General features: G+C 52.1%; 1 protein-coding gene and 1 long non-coding RNA gene across 3 annotated transcripts in view; one reads left to right on the top strand and one right to left on the bottom strand.

Annotated features, from left to right (window-relative positions):
* The window catches only part of ZFAND4 (zinc finger AN1-type containing 4), a 242,021-nt gene that overhangs the window by 144,194 nt on the left and 79,289 nt on the right, over window positions 1-18,538 (top strand). The window contains exon 8 of one of the 2 annotated variants that reach the window (XM_085603760.1): window positions 15,998-16,052. In XM_085603760.1, coding sequence (XP_085459886.1) covers window positions 15,998-16,052 — 55 coding nt within the window. Of the gene's footprint in view, window positions 1-15,997; window positions 16,062-18,538 lie in introns of both variants that reach the window. The other variant, XM_085603757.1, reaches the window with a different exon arrangement.
* The window catches only part of LOC146867172 (uncharacterized), a 245,473-nt gene that overhangs the window by 187,737 nt on the left and 39,198 nt on the right, over window positions 1-18,538 (bottom strand). The gene's annotated exons all lie outside the window — the stretch shown is intronic.

The following is an 18,538-nucleotide window of genomic DNA, read 5'->3' as shown; positions in this document are numbered from 1 at the left end:
CGTTGTACAAACTTAAGAACAGTGGAATACCTATATTCCCACAAAATAAGGAAAAGAGTCAAAAACCGTAGGCTGCATGAGCCTATGTAGAAAGGGCTAGGCCTAGAGTAATAAGGCCAGCAATAGAATTTTAGTGGCCTGGGAGTCAGTCACCGGGTTGAGTGTAACCACACATGTGTATTGAAGCAGAGAATGCTTGAGCCGCTGGCAAATCCAAGCTCGACATGTGAACCAAGCTTATATGCATCAAAACAACTCCATCGTCACATGAGCGAACAATTCAGGACGTAGAAAGAGAGCTATCCATGTCGGAGCAGAGACCTTACGGAAGAAGTAGTCCTCTAGAAAGGAAAAATTAGACAGACCATGTCCTGAGGAAAAGTTGGCTTGGAATCAATAGGTAGCATAGATAATACAATTAGCATTAAATATGGATGGCAATAAATGAAAACAAATGACATGAGAAAATATATGTGTTAACAATTGTAGAAATGCTAGCCAAAAATTGTAAATCCAAGCATGAAATCTATATGACAATTAACTAACAAATGATAGAAGCACATTAATGCCTAATTAAATATATAATTGCCAGCATAAGTTGTTAATGGGAATCACTGAAAACAAACAATTTCACGGCAATATGGCAATTGCCTAAGGCCATCAGTCCAACAGCAATGTTAGGTGAATGTAATGCTGTTTAAGTTTTCCATTGAATTCAAGCTGTCCTCATCAAAATTGCAAAAACCAAAGGAAATGATGGACGGAGTGTTGAACATTGCAAGCACTCACCCCCAGTCAACTGATCTGGGTTTAATCCATCACCGTTCTTTAGCCCACTCTGCCACCCCAGTTCAGACATGGCCATATGCAAATCAGTCTGACCCTGTGCCTCATGGGAACAGTCCAGCCCGATCTGCCAAGCCATGTCTTCCCTGGACCAGAAACAAGCTTACTAGGACTGGTTTCTGGCATTTCAGCCGTCTTCAGCCAGGCTTGCTTGAATCCAGTGGCAAAGTGAGCAAGGGACTCACGTCTGAGCATACCCTGCCAACTTATGGCGAACAAAGCAAAAACCAAAGGAAATGATGGACGGGGTGTTGAACATTGCAAGAACTCACCCCCAGTCAACTGATCTGGGTTTAATCCATCACCGTTCTTTAGCCCACTCTGCCACCCCAGTTCAGACATGGCCATATGCAAATCAGTCTGACCCTGTGCCTCATGGGAATAGTCCAGCCCGAACTGCCAAGCCATGTCTTCCCTGGACCGGAACCAAGCTTCCTAGGACCGGTGGCAAAGTGAGCAAGGGACTCACGTCTGAGCGTACCCTGCCAATTTATGGCGAACAAAGCAAAAACCAAAGGAAATGATGGACAGTCAACTGATCTGGGTTTAATCCATCACCGTTCTTTAGCCCTCTCTGCCACCCCAGTTCAGACATGGCCATATGCAAATCAGTCTGACCCTGTGCCTCATGGGAACAGTCCAGCCCGAACTGCCAAGCCATGTCTTCCCTGGACCGGAAACAAGCTTCCTTGGACCGGTTTCTGGCATTTCAGCCAGGCTTGCTTCAATCCAGTGGCAAAGTGAGCAAGGGACTCACGTCTAAGCATACCCTGCCAACTTATGGCGAACAAAGCAAAAACCAAAGGAAATGATGGACGGAGTGTTGAACATTGCAAGCAGTCACCCCCAGTCAACTGATCTGGGTTTAATCCATCACCGTTCTTTAGCCCACTCTGCCACCCCAGTTCAGACATGGTCATCAAAATTGCAGCATTGACTCTGTCTGCACCTACTTCTCTATAAAATTCTCAAAATGTCTCCTTCTCTGTGCAGTATCTGTAGTACTTCAGTCACCTACAATTTAGTGTCTAAGGCAGTATGATCCATTTCAATTAAATGATTAAGAACTTTAACAGTGAGGGTCCCACGCATTATTCCACTCATATGTTGTACAGTGCGGCGTTTTACTTTGATGTTATTCTGTCCAATGTAGATTAGGCCACATGGGCACCAGACTGCATATGCCACATGTGTTGAATTGCAGTTAGAAACTTGTTTTAGCTTTTGTGATGGTACCATGCCTAAACTCCTTTTTAGTAATAGGGAGATCGCAAAAAGTGCAATAGTACAGCTAGATTTGCCTTTTAGGGCTACAATGCCTAGTTGCTAATGATAGACTTTTGGTGGTTGGGTGGGAGTAATCAGTGGCATGAAGAGTTTGATACCTCAGTTGTTTCCCTCATCCAAAACATATGAACACTATGTGCAAGATCTGTGTTGCTCATTAATGACCAATGTTTCTTAATGCAGTTAATTTCTTTTAACTAGAGGGGCAAAAGTTAATCACACAAATGATTTTGTCCGATTCCTCCTTTTAGTGTTTGACAGTAATTCTTCTTTCTGGTAATTCATACTTTGATAGCTAGCTGTATCAGTTTGGTAGAGTAACCTGAATTTACCAGCTTCTGCTTTAGCACATTGGCTTACTGAAAATAATCTGCACACCATTTCCAATTTTTCTGTAAGCGAAGAAACTGGCCAAACTGAAGTTTCTCAGGCAAAGACCTAGGTTGATAGCTCTGGTACCAAACTGATGTACTCCTTTCAGTCCGTCTGCTATAGAGCTTAGCACTAACCTGGCCACTTATACTCATAATGATGAAGTACAAAAAAAACCTCATTTTATTATTGTAGTTCATAGTGAACTTGAAGTCTGATTGTGCTTGATTAAGCCATTTAAAGAAATCTTGTAACGATTTGAGGTTGCCTCTCCAAATCAAAAAGATATTGTCAAAGTAACTCTTCCATGGTTGGGGGGGGGGGGCGTGGCTTGGCCGAGGACAGTGGCGGACGCGTGAGCCGAGAGCTCCGCATCAGCCTGTATCTTATCCTCTGGAATCATTTAGCCGGGGCCGATGTGGTCATTCTCGCAGCCCTCGTGGGGACCCGTGTGTTGAGGGGTGCACCCGGGTGCAGTATGAGGGCGGCTGCAGGCTAAGGCCGGGAGCTGTGGCCTTTGGTGCGGAGCAAAGAGCGACGGCCGCAACAATGGTGGCGAAGACGACCCTTGCGGAGCCCGTGAGCCACGCTGAACGTGGGGCTGAGTCCTGAGCTGGAGACTGCTGCTGTCCCTGGAGCCCGCTGCTGTCCCTGGAGCCCGCTGCTGTCCCTGGAGCCCGCTGCTGTCCCTGGAGCCTGCTGCTGTCCCTGGAGCCTGCTGCTGTCCCTGGAGCCCGTGGAGTGCTGTGAGGGGGCGTGTAAGGGGGAGTGGGGCCCTCTGCAGACGGCGCCTGTGCCACGGAAGTTGCTGGGAGTGAGCCCCGGGCGCGACTGGAACGTGCCGGGTGTAATCGAAGGGCGTAGTCAGGAGAACGACGCTAAGAGAGCAGGAGCGTCGCCTGGTCGGGCGGCCGCACTAACGTACACCCCTGAGCCTCCCCAGTTTGTGTTCCTGGCCAGGGTGCGAGGCGGCCTTGCCCGGAATCCCACCCGGAGGCGGCTTGTGGCTGTTCACGTTGCGCAGCTGGGCTCTGGCGTCCTGAGAAGAGCGGTGCCCTGACGGAGCAGATCTGTGTGCCCCCCCCCCCCGGCCCTGACTTGAAGAGGCAACATATGGGAGGGCAGAGAGCAGTGAGGGGCTTAGAGGCGGCTGGCTGGGACTGTGCTGGGGAGACTTTGAGAGAGGCCGGATCGGTGGACGGCACAGCCCGAGCCCGGGTCCCTGTCCGGTCGGCCTTGATCACCAGCGGATTGGCCACAGGAAGGAATCTGGAGCTTGGGCCCCGTGGTGAGTGCTTGCTGAAGGCGGGCCACAGGGAGGCTCATGGTTGCCTCGTGATCAGAGGGCCTGGCCTGGAGTGGGCAGCTGCCGCCGCGCTATTTAGTCTGTAGCACACCCGTATCCGCCCGGAGTAGTGCGAGGGGGCCCCCTCGGCAGTGCGAAGCGATTTGAGGAGGGCTCGGTGCGCGCCCAGTGGGGCGTGTGTGCACTGTAAGACAGTGCACTGGCAAAGCGGGGCTGCAACTTGGTGGAGGCTGTGCTGGGCCTGGAACGGAGTGGCGGGCGCGGCCCTGAATGGCAGCATATCTGATCACCTGGAGGTGAGATCCTGGGCGACACAGTGACTGGGGTTCTATTGCGTCAGCGGAGTCCGTGGATGGTGGACCACGCCTGCCTAGGCTAATCTAGACACGGACATCTCAGCGGGGTCTGGGAGGTATGGCACGCAGGACGTCCGACGCATAACGTGATCTCTGGAGTAACGTGGGGAAGACCCGAATGGCCTATCCTTGAAGCTCGTGGTGAAGACTGCTTTGAGGTGAAACACTCCTCTGCTGGCCTTCGTTTACAGGGCACCCTGAGCCCTACGTGTGTTGTTAATAGGGGACCTCGCCTTGGGCTAGTGAGAATCGGGCAGTGTGGGCAAACCTAGAGGTCTCCAGACTGGGGCCGTCCCAGACCCAGAATACAGTGCCCAGGAACAGTTGCAACCCCCTCCGGAAGACACGGTACAGCAACAACTTAGTAAAATTCTGTAGGCCATAGCGGACACGAAGGCTACCCTCCACCAGGATATTAGCACTGTCGCAGTGGGGCTTGGCCTGCTGCGGGAGGAGCACAAGAAGTTGTCGGAGAGGATCAAAGAGACTGAGTCTACAGTCGCGGAGCTGGTGCCGGCCCAAAAGTCACTGGATCAACAGATAAGGGCCCTTACGGATATGGTGTCTTGGTTAAAACGCAGAGCAGAGGATGCTGAAGGACGCAATAGGAGGAACAAGGTCAGAATCCTGGGCCTTCCGGAAGGGACGGAGGACAACTACATGGTGTCCTTCTTGGAGGGCTGGCTCAGGAGTACAGTAGCGCCGGAGGGTCTGTCCTCCTTCTACACGCTGGAGAGGGCCCACAGAGTGCCAACCAAGCCTTTGGCTCCTGGGAGGTCCCTGCGTCCGGTGGCGGCCCGCCTGCTCCACTTCTGAGATGGAGTCCTCCTCCAGCAAAAGGCGCGGGCGGATAGCCCCTTCACTGTCCACAACAGCAGGGTCTCTCTCTTCCAGGATTACACGTCGGAGGTTCAGAGGAAGCGTGCCTCTTAACTGGAGGTCAAGAAGGCGTTGAGAGAAGAAGGCCTCCAGTACTTTCTGATGTTCCCGGCCCGCCTACTTATGTTGGAGGGGAACACCCACTACTTCGATTGCCCTAAGAATGTATGGGAATGGCTGGAAACCTATAAGGGCGAGACTCCAAGGGAGAGGGATGCTAGAGTCCTTGGACGGCAGGCCGCGGAACTTGAAGCACCCGAGACATCGACTTCGTAGGGGAACCACCAAGAAACCATCCTTCTCATAGACTGAGAAGGAGAGAGCTGAGGCGCTGCAGGCTGTGGCGGAGCTAATGCGAAGTCGGAGTCCTGATCTGGAGGTGGTGGCCGGCTCCTCAAGAGAGACAGATGGCAATGATACTGACACTTCCCACAATGGCAGTGTGAAGCTACCAGTGGTGACGCCCAATACTGCAGCCGATATTATTTGATGTATTTGGTAACCTACCTGTGTCAATTAGGAAGGGCACAGACCGATGGTTGCTTATTCTAGGCCCCGTGCTGCTTTTCTACCCATGGGGCTGGTGCACTCTTACTGGTAAGGGCGTCCCTTTCTAAGTTTGTTTGGCTAACACCCGTTGAGAGCCATACTAGGTTAAGGCCTCACTTAGTGCTGATTGTTTCACATGATGTTTGGGCGGCCGACTGTTGTCGGACTGCCCTGGGGTCGGGGAGTTGGCCTTTTGTGGGTTTTTTAGTCCTTTATGCTTGCAGAGGGGTGGGATGTTATGAGATAGGAGAAGGCGCTATAGGGGGGCCCCCCTTCGTAGTGTTGCTTGACGAAATCCAGCAGTAATGGCATGGTCTCAAGGTGTTATACGGTTCCTAATGCGGAACATCCGGGGAATGGGGTCTATCGCGAAGCACCACAATATCTATCCGTACCTGAGTCGCAGGGACATTCATATAGCATTCCTACAGGAAACCCACTTGAGTAGTAAACCCAATTGAGGGGCCAGGTCTTCGCGACTTCCTACTCGGCCTTTCCAAGGGGGGGTGTTGATCTGGGTCAAACCGGGGGTCCCCTTTGCTGTAGAGCGGTCGTGGCTGGATGCGGGAGGCCGATATGCACTGGTTGTGGGGAGGCTAGCGGGACAGGAGGTCCCCTTAAGGAACATTTATGCACCTAACGAGGATCATTTTGGCTTTCTGGATTCCCTTTCTGCTGTACTGGCGGATGACTTGAGAGGCAATCTGATTCTCGAAGGGGACTTTAACTGTGTGACAGATGTTGTCGCGTACACTCCTAGATTCATATTTCCCCACCAATGCTAACACAGCCTCCTCCATCAAGGTGGAATGGGAGGTATTCAAGGTGGTAATACGGGGTCACTGTATGGGGAAGACAACCAGAGCCTATAGGTTTTGTCGGGAACTACTGGACTTGGAAGGGAACATCCGCAGTTTAGACAATGTCCAGGGTACTGGGGACGCCTCCCGAGTGGCCCTGCAGGATGCAAGAGCGAAATATAATGACGCAATTGGGCATCTCCACTGCTATAACCACAGGGACTACTTAGACAGAGGAAGGAGGGAAAGGCGGGCCGTTTGCTAGCACGGTTAATTAAACCGAAACTAGGGGGCTCCCCCATCACACAAATTGGCCTGGACACAGGAGAGGTGGTGTACGGCTCAGATGCGATCCATGACTCTTTCCTAACATTTTACGTACGATTATATGCTGCCTCGACTACGGCCCCCACATCGGTAGTGAGGGAGTTCCTGGAGCCGCTGCCCCCTGCGTTTGCTGGAGGAAGAGGATCATGAAGAACTGGGGAAACCTATAACCCTGCAGGAGATTAAAGCCGCCATCCATGTGTTGGCGCCTGGCAAGATGCCGGGGTCGGACGGCCTTCCGGAGGAATTTTACCAACGTTTTGTGGATCAGCTTGCTCCGCACATGGTTCAGCTGTATGCAGATTCATATGAAGCCGGGGATTTGCCTGGTCCACCCAGGCTGCCTTGGTGATCCCCCTCCAGAAATCAAAGAAGCCTGGGGTTAAAGATTACAGACCCCTCTCCATGCTCAACATGAATTTTAAGATTCTAAGTAAAGTGTTGGCCAGTAGGTTGCTACCACACATGAAGACGTTAATACACCTGGATCAGAATTGGTTTATCCCTTCCTGTGACACCTCTTCTAATCTTCGCAGGCTCTACTCTGTTCTATATCACGTTGAGACCCCGTCCAGGTTTCGGGCAGTGGTGCTCTCGGTTGACCTGGAAAAAGCTTTCGACACGGTAAGGTGGGATTATTTGTTCGAAGTGATGATGTGCATTGGCCTGGGAGAGGCTTGGGTGAGGTGGGTCCCGCTCCTGGATGCAACGTCTACTGCAAGGGTCAGAACGGGCAGAACTATTTCTAGAGATTATAAGGTGTCTCGGGGGACTAGGCAGGGGTGCCCCCTTTCTTCCCTCCTATTCGCCTTCGCAATTGAACCTCTTGCCGAGAGACTTCGCCATGGTGGTGACGTGATCAGGCTGGATATCGGAGGGCGTACACACCATGTTTCCCTGTACGCGGACGACCTCTTGCTCTACATGTCAGACTCAGTTGAGGGCACCTCAACGGCTATATTTATTTTAGACGACTTTGCAGGTCTATCGGGACTACAAGTCAACAAAGCAAAGACGTACCTGTTCCCGGTTGTGGGCCCTTACCCTAGGCCGGACACGTTGAGGGAGGACATATTATGGGCTCTGAATACGTTTAAGTACCTGGGCATAAACCTATTCCCCTCGCTTTATGACCTGAAGGAAGGCAACCTGGGCAGAGCGTTGCGCTCGTTACGTGGGTGTGTACACTTTTGGCGTAAACTGCACTTGCCTGTGATGTTCCGAGTATCCCTGTCTAAAATGGTCATGCTTCCGCGCTTATTGTATTTTGTTGTCAACCTTCTGGTTCTCATGCCTAGTAGCTGGTTTCATCCTCTGACTACCCTGCTGAGGGACCTGGTGTGGGGTGTGATGGGCGCCCTAGGGTCTCTCACAACGCTACAATGCCCCGTCCCGGAGGGTGGACAGGGAGCACCAAACTTTGAGTATTACATGTTGGCCGGTCAGTTGCAGTGGCTGGCGCAATGGATAGAGGGAGTAAACTAAGATTGTTGAACGTTCCTGTCGAACCCGGCCTCTCACCCTAGCTTAATAGTGGCGAAATTGATACCAGCAACGCCCACTCTGTACTGCTCCCTGCTTCAGCGCACTGCCTTCCAAACCTTGAGGCGATGCCAGGGCAGAGACCGGCGACTAGTTAAGTACACTCCTATGTTGCCCCTCGTGGGTCTGCCGCATGGCGATCCACAGTCCGTCTTCACAAATGAGCAATTGGCCCTCTGGACCGAGGCTGGGCTTGATAATGTTGAGGATTGTTTCCTGGCTAAATCCCTGCTCCCCTTTGATCGGAGACAGAGCCCTTACAGACAGTGGTGGAGGGTTTTGCACTACCCCAAGAAGATTTCTGGCAATACACGCCTCAAATACATACAGTTCAATTACACGCACATGGCTTATATGACGCCCCACCGCCTCAATGTGACCATTGGGGGGGGGGGGGAGGGGAGGGAGGGGGGGCCTGTGGCTGCCCTTGGTGCTTATACTCGGATGCGGATTTCGGCCACATGACCTGGGATTGTCCGGGCCTGCAGCCTTTCTGGGAGGCAGTGCTCGGTAAGCTAGCAGCTAGCTGCGGTGTTGGGCAGACTACTGCCCTCCATGGTACAGACGTCCCTCTTGGGTCTCTTCCCCAGGCCACCAAAGCGTAAGGTTGGGAATAGGCTAAGTGGATCTTGCGCTTGGCCTGGCGAAACGTCGCATTGCGATGGAATGGAAATCCCAGAGGGGACCTGCATTTGAGACCTGGAACAGGAACATCATTATGTTGGCTGGAGCAGAAAGTAGAGCACTTAGCTGGAAGAAATCTAGGGGCATGAGAAAGAACACAATCGCCGGTCAATGGAGGGATGTGATGGCGATTTGGGAGAACCCTGAGGGGCCTGCAGCGGGACTGGATCAGACTCTGGACAGGGGCCCACCCCAAAGGGACTTAAACTGCAAGGTTCATTGTGCCTTTTAGACACCACTGGGAGCCAGTTCGAATACTATGCAGGGGTATGTACCCCGAACACTCGCTGCCTTGGTGGGGCGGCTCTGTCCACGGATGGAGGCCCCTTTCCCCCCTACGATCCTTGCCTCCTCCTAGGAAACTTCATTATACTGTGCTGCCCCTTCCCGCAAGTTATGTTTGCCATGCCAAGCTTCGCCCCTCTGCATATGGCCCTTTTGCTTCTTTTTTTTGTGTTGGGAGGGTTGCTTTCAGTTTTTTCTTCTTATGATTGTTCTTAAACAAATGAAGTAGCATTTTGACGAGTAAGAATGTTATATGTACACCTCAACCCACTGGTGGGAACTCTTGTGTCAATTATTGGGATCAAACTGGTGAAACACGTACTAGGGACTATGGACAGCACCTGTAGGTGGCGGTTACATGTCAGATATTGGTTGAAACGTAACCTTCTGTGCCCATGGACTGTGCGATGTCAGCTGGACTCATTCTCTGGTTCTGCATATGGACACTTAAGGGAATGTCTTAGCAATGTACTACCATGGCTATTGAGTAACTTAGGGGTCTATTAGGATGGCGGTCGGAAAATCTCCCCGACAGCCATGGTAGCGGGAAAAGACCACTCGGAAAGACTGTGGCATAACCGCCGGTCCAATTAGGATGCTCCGCAGTCGAAATCCGACTGCGGCGGTCGGATTCTGGCGATTAATATTGCGGCGGTCGCTGCTGCCAGCAGCACTGCTGCGATGTCCAAAAGAGCATGTCCTGCATATCCCTGCACTGCTCCTGCCCCCTGGTACAGGGACACCCAGTGCATCCCCCCCACATTGGGAGCCCGTAATCAATCAATCAATCAATACATTTATAAAGCACGCTACTCGCCCGTGAGGGTTTCAAGGCGCTGGGGGGGGGGGGGGGGGGGGGCTGCTACTGCTCGAAAAGCCAGGTCTTGAGGTGTTTCCTGAAGGTGAGATGGTCCTGGGTCATTCGTAGGTGTGCGGGGAGGGAGTTCCATGTTTTGGCTGCCAGGTAGGAGAACGATCTTCCTCCGGTGGTGGTTCTGCGAATCCGTGGGACGGTGGCGAGGGCGAGGCTGGCGGAGCGGAGCTGGCGGGTGGGAGTGTAGAACGAGAGGCGGTTGTTGAGGTATTCGGGGCCCGTGTCGTGGAGCGCTTTGTGTGCGTGGGTGAGGAGCCTGAATGTGATCCTCTTGTTGACGGGGAGACAGTGCAGGTTTCTCAGGTGGGCGGATATGTGGCTGTGGCAAGGGATGTCGAGGATGAGTCGTGCGGAGGCGTTCTGTATGCGTTGTAGTCGTTTCTGAAGTTTGGCGGTGGTTCCTGCGTAAAGGGCGTTTCCGTAGTCCAGTCGGCTGGTGACGAGGGCTTGGGTGACGGTCTTTCTGGATTCGGTGGGGATCCACCTGAAGATTTTCTGGAGCATGCGCAGGGTGTTGAAGCAAGAGGACGAGTAATGGGCCCCCGGAACATGTCTCCGCATGCCTTTCCATGGCGGTTCCACCGCAGCGGAGAGGCTGGCTACCGCCGGCATCATAATCATGCCGGCGGTGCTTGGGCCTGATCTGCAACAATTGTAGCGGTCCAGCTCCGCCCGCCAGGCAAGCGTACAGACTGCAATCAGCGGAAAAGTGGCGGGCGGAAAATAACACCGAGAACACCGAGACTGTCACAACCGCGATGTTAAAGGGACTGGCAGGTTTCGATGGCCATCCGCCCGCCATTCTAATAGACCCCCTTAGTTCTAATACTGCTGTGATGTCATTAATGATATATGTAGAACATTTAAAAGCCTATCTTATAACTGAAATGCAATCTGCTTGTGAAATGTTGGTGTGCAAAGAATTCATGTAAGTGCACTCCAGCCATTCCGCAGTGTCAATAGGCAGTTATTAATGAATGTGGTGCAAAACTTGTTATATTGTTGTGCCTACAATATGTATGATTGCTTCATAAATGAATTTGCTTAGTTAAATGAAACCTACTAGTAATCTTTTGGTATTTCATAAAGTAATGAGCTTCCTCTTTTTTTTTTTTTTTTTTAAGGCTTTGAGACATATGCATTTGCCAATATATTTGGAAAACTTTATTAAGTGTTAATAGCCGAAACTGATCATTGCTTAAAAAGGCTTTGTAAGCAGTTTTGTTGCACTGGTTCTTTTCTCTGCATTTGGATGCTCATCATTTTTCTGCATAAACCTCTTACTCCATTCTTTAGTATGTTCAGTCTAATTTTAATTTAGACAGCATCACATGACTCGTTTATAATGGGATATGTTTAGCTCCTAACCATGTTATCTGATAGAGACTAATAGCCGCAGATTCCTTAACGTAGAATTATCCCCAGGCGTGAAACTGGACCCGGAAAACTTCCGTGCCCGGCATCTCTGTGCGCCGGAGGGCTGTACCACGCAATTCCACCCCGACGTCCTCCACGGGCGTGACGTCCGCGAGGACACTTAAGCCCCACCCCGGCGCGCTGACGTCAGTTTTCTTCTTTTCCGCGTGCAACGCGGACCCGGATCATGTTCCTGGCCTGTTTCAGGCCTTCTTTTCCCGCTTTGGGCATTTTTTCTTGGGTACAGTGTGCGAATGCCTTCGGGCTTCAAGAAGTGCTCGTCTTGTGTGCGCCAGATGTCGGCGACGGATCCTCACCCCATCTGCATGTGGTGTTCGGGGGAGCACCACGACTTCACAGATTGTGAGGCATGTCAGCAAATGAAGCCGAAGTCCCGGCGAGAGCGCCGGATGAAGCTCTTTTCGGCTCGCATGTCCAGGTCCGCGGACGGCTTCAAGAACCGCCGCCTCCAACATCGTCCTTCTCCCAGGCCGCAAGGACGTCGCTCACCTGTTGGTAAGTGTTGCAGTTTGTCCTCAAGGCCCGGTCCCCGGCCTGTTGGGGGCGTGGGTTTTCCGCGGGTGGTGCGGCCCCGCGTGTAGCCATGTGGTGTCGCGCGAGGTTGCCGGGACTCGGGGCATGTCCTAGAGTCCCCCTCGGTCCTCTGGGCAGGCGGCGGCCTCGTCTGAGGCCAAGGTGACGCCGCTCAGGCGCCGGCGGCTGCTGGCCCTGGCGGCGCCGCAGGGGCAGGCTAGGGGTTGGGGCGTGTCCCCGGGCCCCCCTCGTCCCTCCACGCAGGCGGCTGCCTCGTCTGAGGTCGAGTCGACGCTTTTTTGGTGCCGTTCCTTAGCTGACCCGGCCTCCTGCGCCGCGCGTTGTTGCGGAGGTCGTTCCGGCGTCCCCTTCGGCGCCGGTCGACGTTGACCTGACGCCGGTCGCGGACTTTACGGCGCCGGGCCGACGTCAGGTCGTTGAGTCGTCTTCGGACGCGCCCTCTTCTCCAGAGGTTCGGCGGTTGTTGGTTTAGTCTTCTCCGGAGACGGGCCGCCGCGTCGTGGAGTTTTCCCCGGCATCTTCCAAGAACGGCTCATCGCCGTTGCCGCACCCGCAGTCTTCGCTTGAAGGGCCTCAAGTTCCCCATTCCTCGGTCCCCCTTCCTATTTTCCGGTCTTGGCCTTTCCTTCCTCCGGTTGGCCTGGGGGACGGCCGCCTTACCATGCAGCCGCCGGCCACCGAGGAACTGCTTTCCCCGCCACGGGGCCCTACGGAGGCCGGTGCTGCTTTCGCACGATCTGTTTCCACGGCGGCGGGGGATCTTGTGCATGGGCGATCCAGCTGCCCATTTCCCCACAGATCATCTTCTGGAGGTCCTCCATCAGGGCTATGGGGTTCGGGATCTGCTTCTTCCCTTTGAGGCATCGCTCCACACGTCTCTTTTGAGGGATTGGGGGCGGCCCGCCACGGGGGACCCGGTGCCCCAGCCACTTCTGCGCCGCATGACCTGGTCTGTCTTTCCCTCCACCCCTCTACCAGGGGTCCTCTTTTACAGACTGCCTTTCCCTCCCTACCATTGGTGTTGTCTCCCCCGTCACGGGAGGCCCGCTGGGGCACAACATCTTCGCCTCCACCAGCGTGGCTTTGTGGGCCCTTAACACTCTGAGCCTTGGCAAGGGCCACTTCTTGCTTTTGGGACTCGGCGGAGTCCCTTATGTCTGCCACTTCTCAGGAGGGTGCCTGTGTTGATCTCCGGCACCATGTGTTGGATGGCCGGGAGTTGGCGGCCTTTATTCTTCGCTCGGCTCTGGACATTTTGGACGTGCTTGGTCGTACCATGGCTTCTTTGGTGGCCCTTCATCGACATGCCTGGCTATGGGATAGTGTGTTCACGGAGAAAGTGAGGGAACGGTTGGTGGACCTTCCTTTTGATGGCACTCTTTTGTTCCACGCCCCTGCGGATTCGGCAATTCAGAGGTTTCTTGCGGAGCTTCCTCCTCCTCCCCCTCCCCATGAGTCGGTCTGTGTTTTGGGAGGTGGTGTTCTGTTGTTTTCTTGGGCCTTGTAGCTCGCCCCGGTTGTGTGTTCTGTGTGGTTCATGTGCCTTCAGGTCCTTTTGTTAGGGCTTTGGTGCTGTTGGCTGCTGGTCCGGCCCTGTTTTGACTTGTGGTTTGGCTGTTGGTAAGCCGTGTAGGTGCTGAGATTAGGCCTTCTGTGTATTCTTTATTGGCTGATTGGCAAGCCGTCTGCGGTTTTCTCCGCAGGTCTTTCTCTTTGTCCTCTGCTGCGGAAACTTTCCTAAGAGGGTTCCCATGTTTTTGGGACGTAACATGCCCTATGTGGGGTAATGGTAGCTAATACATAGCTCTATCATGTGCTGGGGAGGAGTGGTCTCCCTTCGGGCTTTTGCTCTCCGTGGCGTCACTGTATATCGCAGGTGCGATCTACCTGCTGCTTGTTGGAGTGGCTTGTGTTGCGCCCCGGTCAGTCCTTCTCCTGGGTCGCTGTGTCGCTAGCCTAGTCTGGCCTGCTGTCTGCGGCATCGTGTTGTAGCGGTTTTGCACTTCTATCCGACTTGGTCCTCTGTCTGGTGTTCCGGGGGGGGGGGGGGGGGACTGGCTTCCCTGGTTTTTGTGTTCTAGTGGACGGCTTAGCCCGTCCTCCGTCTCTCTTTCTTTCTGCCTGGCTCCACCTCATTTGTGGGTCAGCGTGTGCCGGCCCTTCCCTTGGGGCGTGTCCTGGCCTCTGCCTTCGGCTGGTGTCTCGCTTTTCCTGGGTGCACCGTTCCGTGGTGTTGTCTGCTACTGACTGTGCATGCCAGTGCAGGCCTATTTGTTCTCCTGCACCATTGTGGCCTTTGATGTATTCCTTAGTGCCTTTCTCTTCCGTCTGCGCTTTTGGCGGTGAAGCCGTCCCTGCCTTGTCCTCTGCTTGTGGCTGAGGTGTGTACAGCTATTTTCGGTCACTGTGTGTGTGTTCTTACAGTGGGTCCTGCCTCCGGTTCTACCTCTTCTCCCTAGGGTCTGAGGTGGTTCTTGTGTTCCTTGAGGCGTTACGGGCGCTGTCTGCCTCTGCGGGTTGTTGGGCAGTCTCCCTTGTTTGGGCTTAGGTTATCCTGGCCTTTCCCTTCTTGTCCCTGTGACCTGTCCCCTGCGGGGGGGCCTGTGTCTCTCCTGGTGGGGAGGCTCTCTCGCCGGCCCCACCTCCCTTCTGGGTATGGCTAGGGTATCTATTCTACGTTAAGGAATCTGTGGCTAGTATTCTCTATCAGATGTACAAGTTACTTAGCTTCGATAACGATGTATCTGGTAGAGACGATTCTAGCCGCAGATTCCTTCATGACCCGCCCTTCCTCCCCGTTCTGCGAGGACCCTCTGCTTGGGTTTCTGCAGTCGCCTCCCTCTGGCTGGCTTGTCTTCTGTGGATGTCCTCTTCGTTTTCTTTCAGTCAGTCAACCCTCCGGATAGTTGTTCTCTGGCGTGTGGGCCTACTTTGGCTCTTTCCATCGGTTGTTAGAGTTTCTGATCCCCACCTGGTCTTCTTCGTTGGGGGTTCTTTTACCTGTCCTTTTACCTACTCCTTTCAGAGGTTATGGCCCTCCTTTGCACTGTCGTCTGCGGGATGGTTTCCCTCTCCTCTGTCCTCCTACTCCTTTTGGGAGGTGTGGCCATCCTTGGCAGTGTAGTTTGGGGGTGGATTGCTGTTGCTCCCCTGTTCCGGGCTTGTGGCCCTTTCCCTTGTGGTGGTGGTTGCAGTCCCTCTCTCTTTCGGTCACAGCGCTTTCACATGCTTGTGCCTCTAGGGTGGCTCTCGCCTTGGCTTGCGAGGTGGTTCCATGGAGTGGTGATTGCGCTTTTCTTGCTCTGGCTTTGCTGCTCTGATCTTCTGGTACTTTACTACCACCTGGTGCTCTCACCTTGGCTTGCGCAGTTGTTACTCAGAGTGGTGCTCTGCTCTTTTCCTGCTCTGGCCTGCTGTTGTCGCCTTGGTGCCACCTGGTGATGTTTTCTCACCTTTTGTTTTCCTCTATTTTGTTTCTCTGGTTTTTTTCGCACACTGTTCCCATGCTCTCCTCAGTTTTGTTGTGATGGGTCCGCTTTGTGGCGCGGAAAAGTTCTCTCAAGCAAACTGACGTCAGCGCGCCGGGGTGGGGCTTATGTGACCTCGCGGACGTCGCGCCCGCGGAGGACGTCGGGGCGGAGTCGCGTGGTACAGCCCTCCGCCGCGCAGAGATGCTGGGCAAGAAAGTTTTCTGGGTCCAGTCGCACGCCTGGGGATAATTCTACGTTAAGGAATCTGCAGCTAGAATAGTCTCTACCAGATACATCGTTATCGAAGGAAAGTAACTTGTACATTTATGAAGTACTAACCTTAATGTTTATTGGCTGCATCTATATATTGTAATCTTTTGCTTTACTTCCTAAAACTATACTTAAATAAGCAAACCAATTAAAATTTCTATTTTACCCATTTATTTTAGCCTTCTCGTGGACTTGGAATGAATGGAAAATATGCTGCAACAGGGAAAAGAATAGGTAAGACATGTAAGCAATATTTGTTTTGCTAACTATGACTTTCGATGGGATTATTATATATTTTTTTTAAATATAGTTTATTGATTTTTCTTAGAAAAACATGTTCATCTCTTTGCATTAATGCACATTTTGCAGTATCATAGTTGCCTTGTGGATAACGTATAGCATCACTTATTCTGCTAGCACAATGTACCTCTGTCTCAGCATAATTTGCATCTAATATAGGGAGACTGATACCTTACATTTATCTATGAAGCAGCACAAACAGTGATATAGGCCATGTCAATACTATCCATTAGCGTAACCAAGCATGAAGGCAAGTATCTGTACTGTGGCTGTGAACATGAGTAATGATCTGAAAAAGAGAACATGCCCCCAACTCCCACCACCCCTAACCCTCTGGTCCCATGTACACACACAAAGTCAGAAATATATTGTTACTAATGTTGGAGGCTCTTATATAATTTATGCAATGACAGGCAGTGCCTTGGCACGGTTTGCGTCATTCGGGGAATGTTCGTCCTACTGTGTGGACAACTGTGTGGGTCCAAGAGTTTACTGTTTAATATCTACCGATTTAAGGGCTTCTAGCAGAACGTCCCAGTCCAGCGCTATTGGATTCTTGCGTAAGCCCCTAAGTTCCCCTCTACGCAATGCAGCACTCTCTGCACTGCCCCAGCGCAACATCTCACTATGCCAGATTGATATAGTGGGGGGTTTCCGCGACTTCCAACTCATAGTGATGGCGCGTATCGTTAAAATGAGCGCCAAATCTATAAATCGATATTGTAATTTGTTTGGACACCCGCTTGTGTATGCCCAATATGCATTCCTCCACAGTGTTCTGAATTTCACGGTGTGTCATCCCTCCGATTATGCGCCTAACATTGTCCCAGAACCCCCGTACTTGCGGACATGTCCATAACATATGTAGCAGGTCCGCCCCCACCAATGAACATCTCGGACAGCAATGCTGTGTCTGTGGAAACATCTTATCTAATTTATGAGAAGTAAGATAGGCCCAGTGGAGAACCATGGTCTGGATAAATTTGAACTTCGCATTTCTGGAGGCTTTTTTAGGGTGTTCAAGAGCGCTCGCCCATTCCTTGTCTTCTAATTCCCGGTCTGTGTCTCCATTCCATGCCGCCCGCAGTGAGTTCAGAGCGACCATTGTATGAGAGCGCAAACCAGTGTATAGCCACTTAATAAGGTGTCTGCCCCAGCCCATATAATAAAGCATCTTGACCTGATCATGAGTGGGGGGGTTCCTGTCTCTCTGGGGCCCAGTGCCTTTTTATGTATTGGAATAGAGCAGCATGTAATAAATATAAGTGCGCAGGGGCTTCCGTTTCATTGACAAAGGTATCATGGTCCAGCAGTGTCCCATCTCCAAACAGATCAGCCACTGTACTAATCCCGGCATCCACCCACGGTGTGAGTCTACGTTTAGTGAGCCGGCCATCCGTTAGTGGTATGCCCAGTAATGGAATGTTGCCTACATAAGCAGGGGGTGCATGTGCATATTGCAGCGCTGCCTTCCAGCACTGTAGCGCTGTACATAGCAGCCGGGGGGGGGGGGGGGGGGGGGGTGGAGACCCTTCGGGATTCTACTACCAGGCAGTAACCAGGTATGTAAGGTGCCCCGGTCTATATCCGCCTCCGTATAGCCAATTTCTTGCAAATTACGCCCCGCCGTCCAATAGGATAACCATTGTAATTGGCAAGCGTAATAGTACGCGCGCAGATCCGGAACTCCCAGGCCCCCCTTGTTTCGATGTGATTATTATAAAGTATTATTTTGCTCTAACTACTCTAGAATTGTAACTATTTGTGCAGTGGTGACTTCTTCATTAGTTTCACATGCCTCTTAGGAGATTCTCAAGTTTAAGGCATAGTGTTTGTAAACCATTTAGACTTTAATCACATTTAATGTGATACTGTTTTCATGAAAGCCCAATATGTTGCATGGTCTCCAAAGTTTTGACTTCAGTTTTACAGATGTCTGTGGTCCCCCATAGTCAATATTTATTTTGGTGTGAAAGGTACAAGACTGTGGGGGCCCTCAGCACCAGCTTCTCTTCCACCCTTGAATATTGCTGCTATCCAGGCAATTCTGGTACTACAAGACCTCAAGGGGCTTATTGTCGCAACATCCAACTGGCAGTCACTGCCATCCTGCCCCCTCAGACTTTGTCTCGACTCGAGTTAGTTGTGGGATAACAGCTACAAATGCAGGTCTGCACACACAGTGTGGGTGAAGCCTGACCCAGGATTGGGCCAATCTTTAGCCCATTAGAGGTCAGAGGAGGCTGAACACTAGGCTCTTATCCTGAGGTCCCTTAATTTGAAGTTTGAACTCTGGAGGCGAATGTGGATTGCCAATTGCTCTAAAAAACCACAAAATGTTATTGTTTTTATGTTAAAACTCAGGCTAACTTAAATCATGTGATTTTTGACTCAAGCAATCTAAATGGACCTTCCACTAA

Source organism: Triturus cristatus, chromosome 1_2 (assembly GCF_964204655.1).
Source record: "Triturus cristatus chromosome 1_2, aTriCri1.1, whole genome shotgun sequence".
Classification (NCBI taxonomy): Eukaryota; Metazoa; Chordata; class Amphibia; order Caudata; family Salamandridae; genus Triturus; species Triturus cristatus.
The sequence above is the reverse complement of the archived record's forward strand: the minus strand, read 5'-3'. Positions and strand labels throughout refer to the sequence as shown.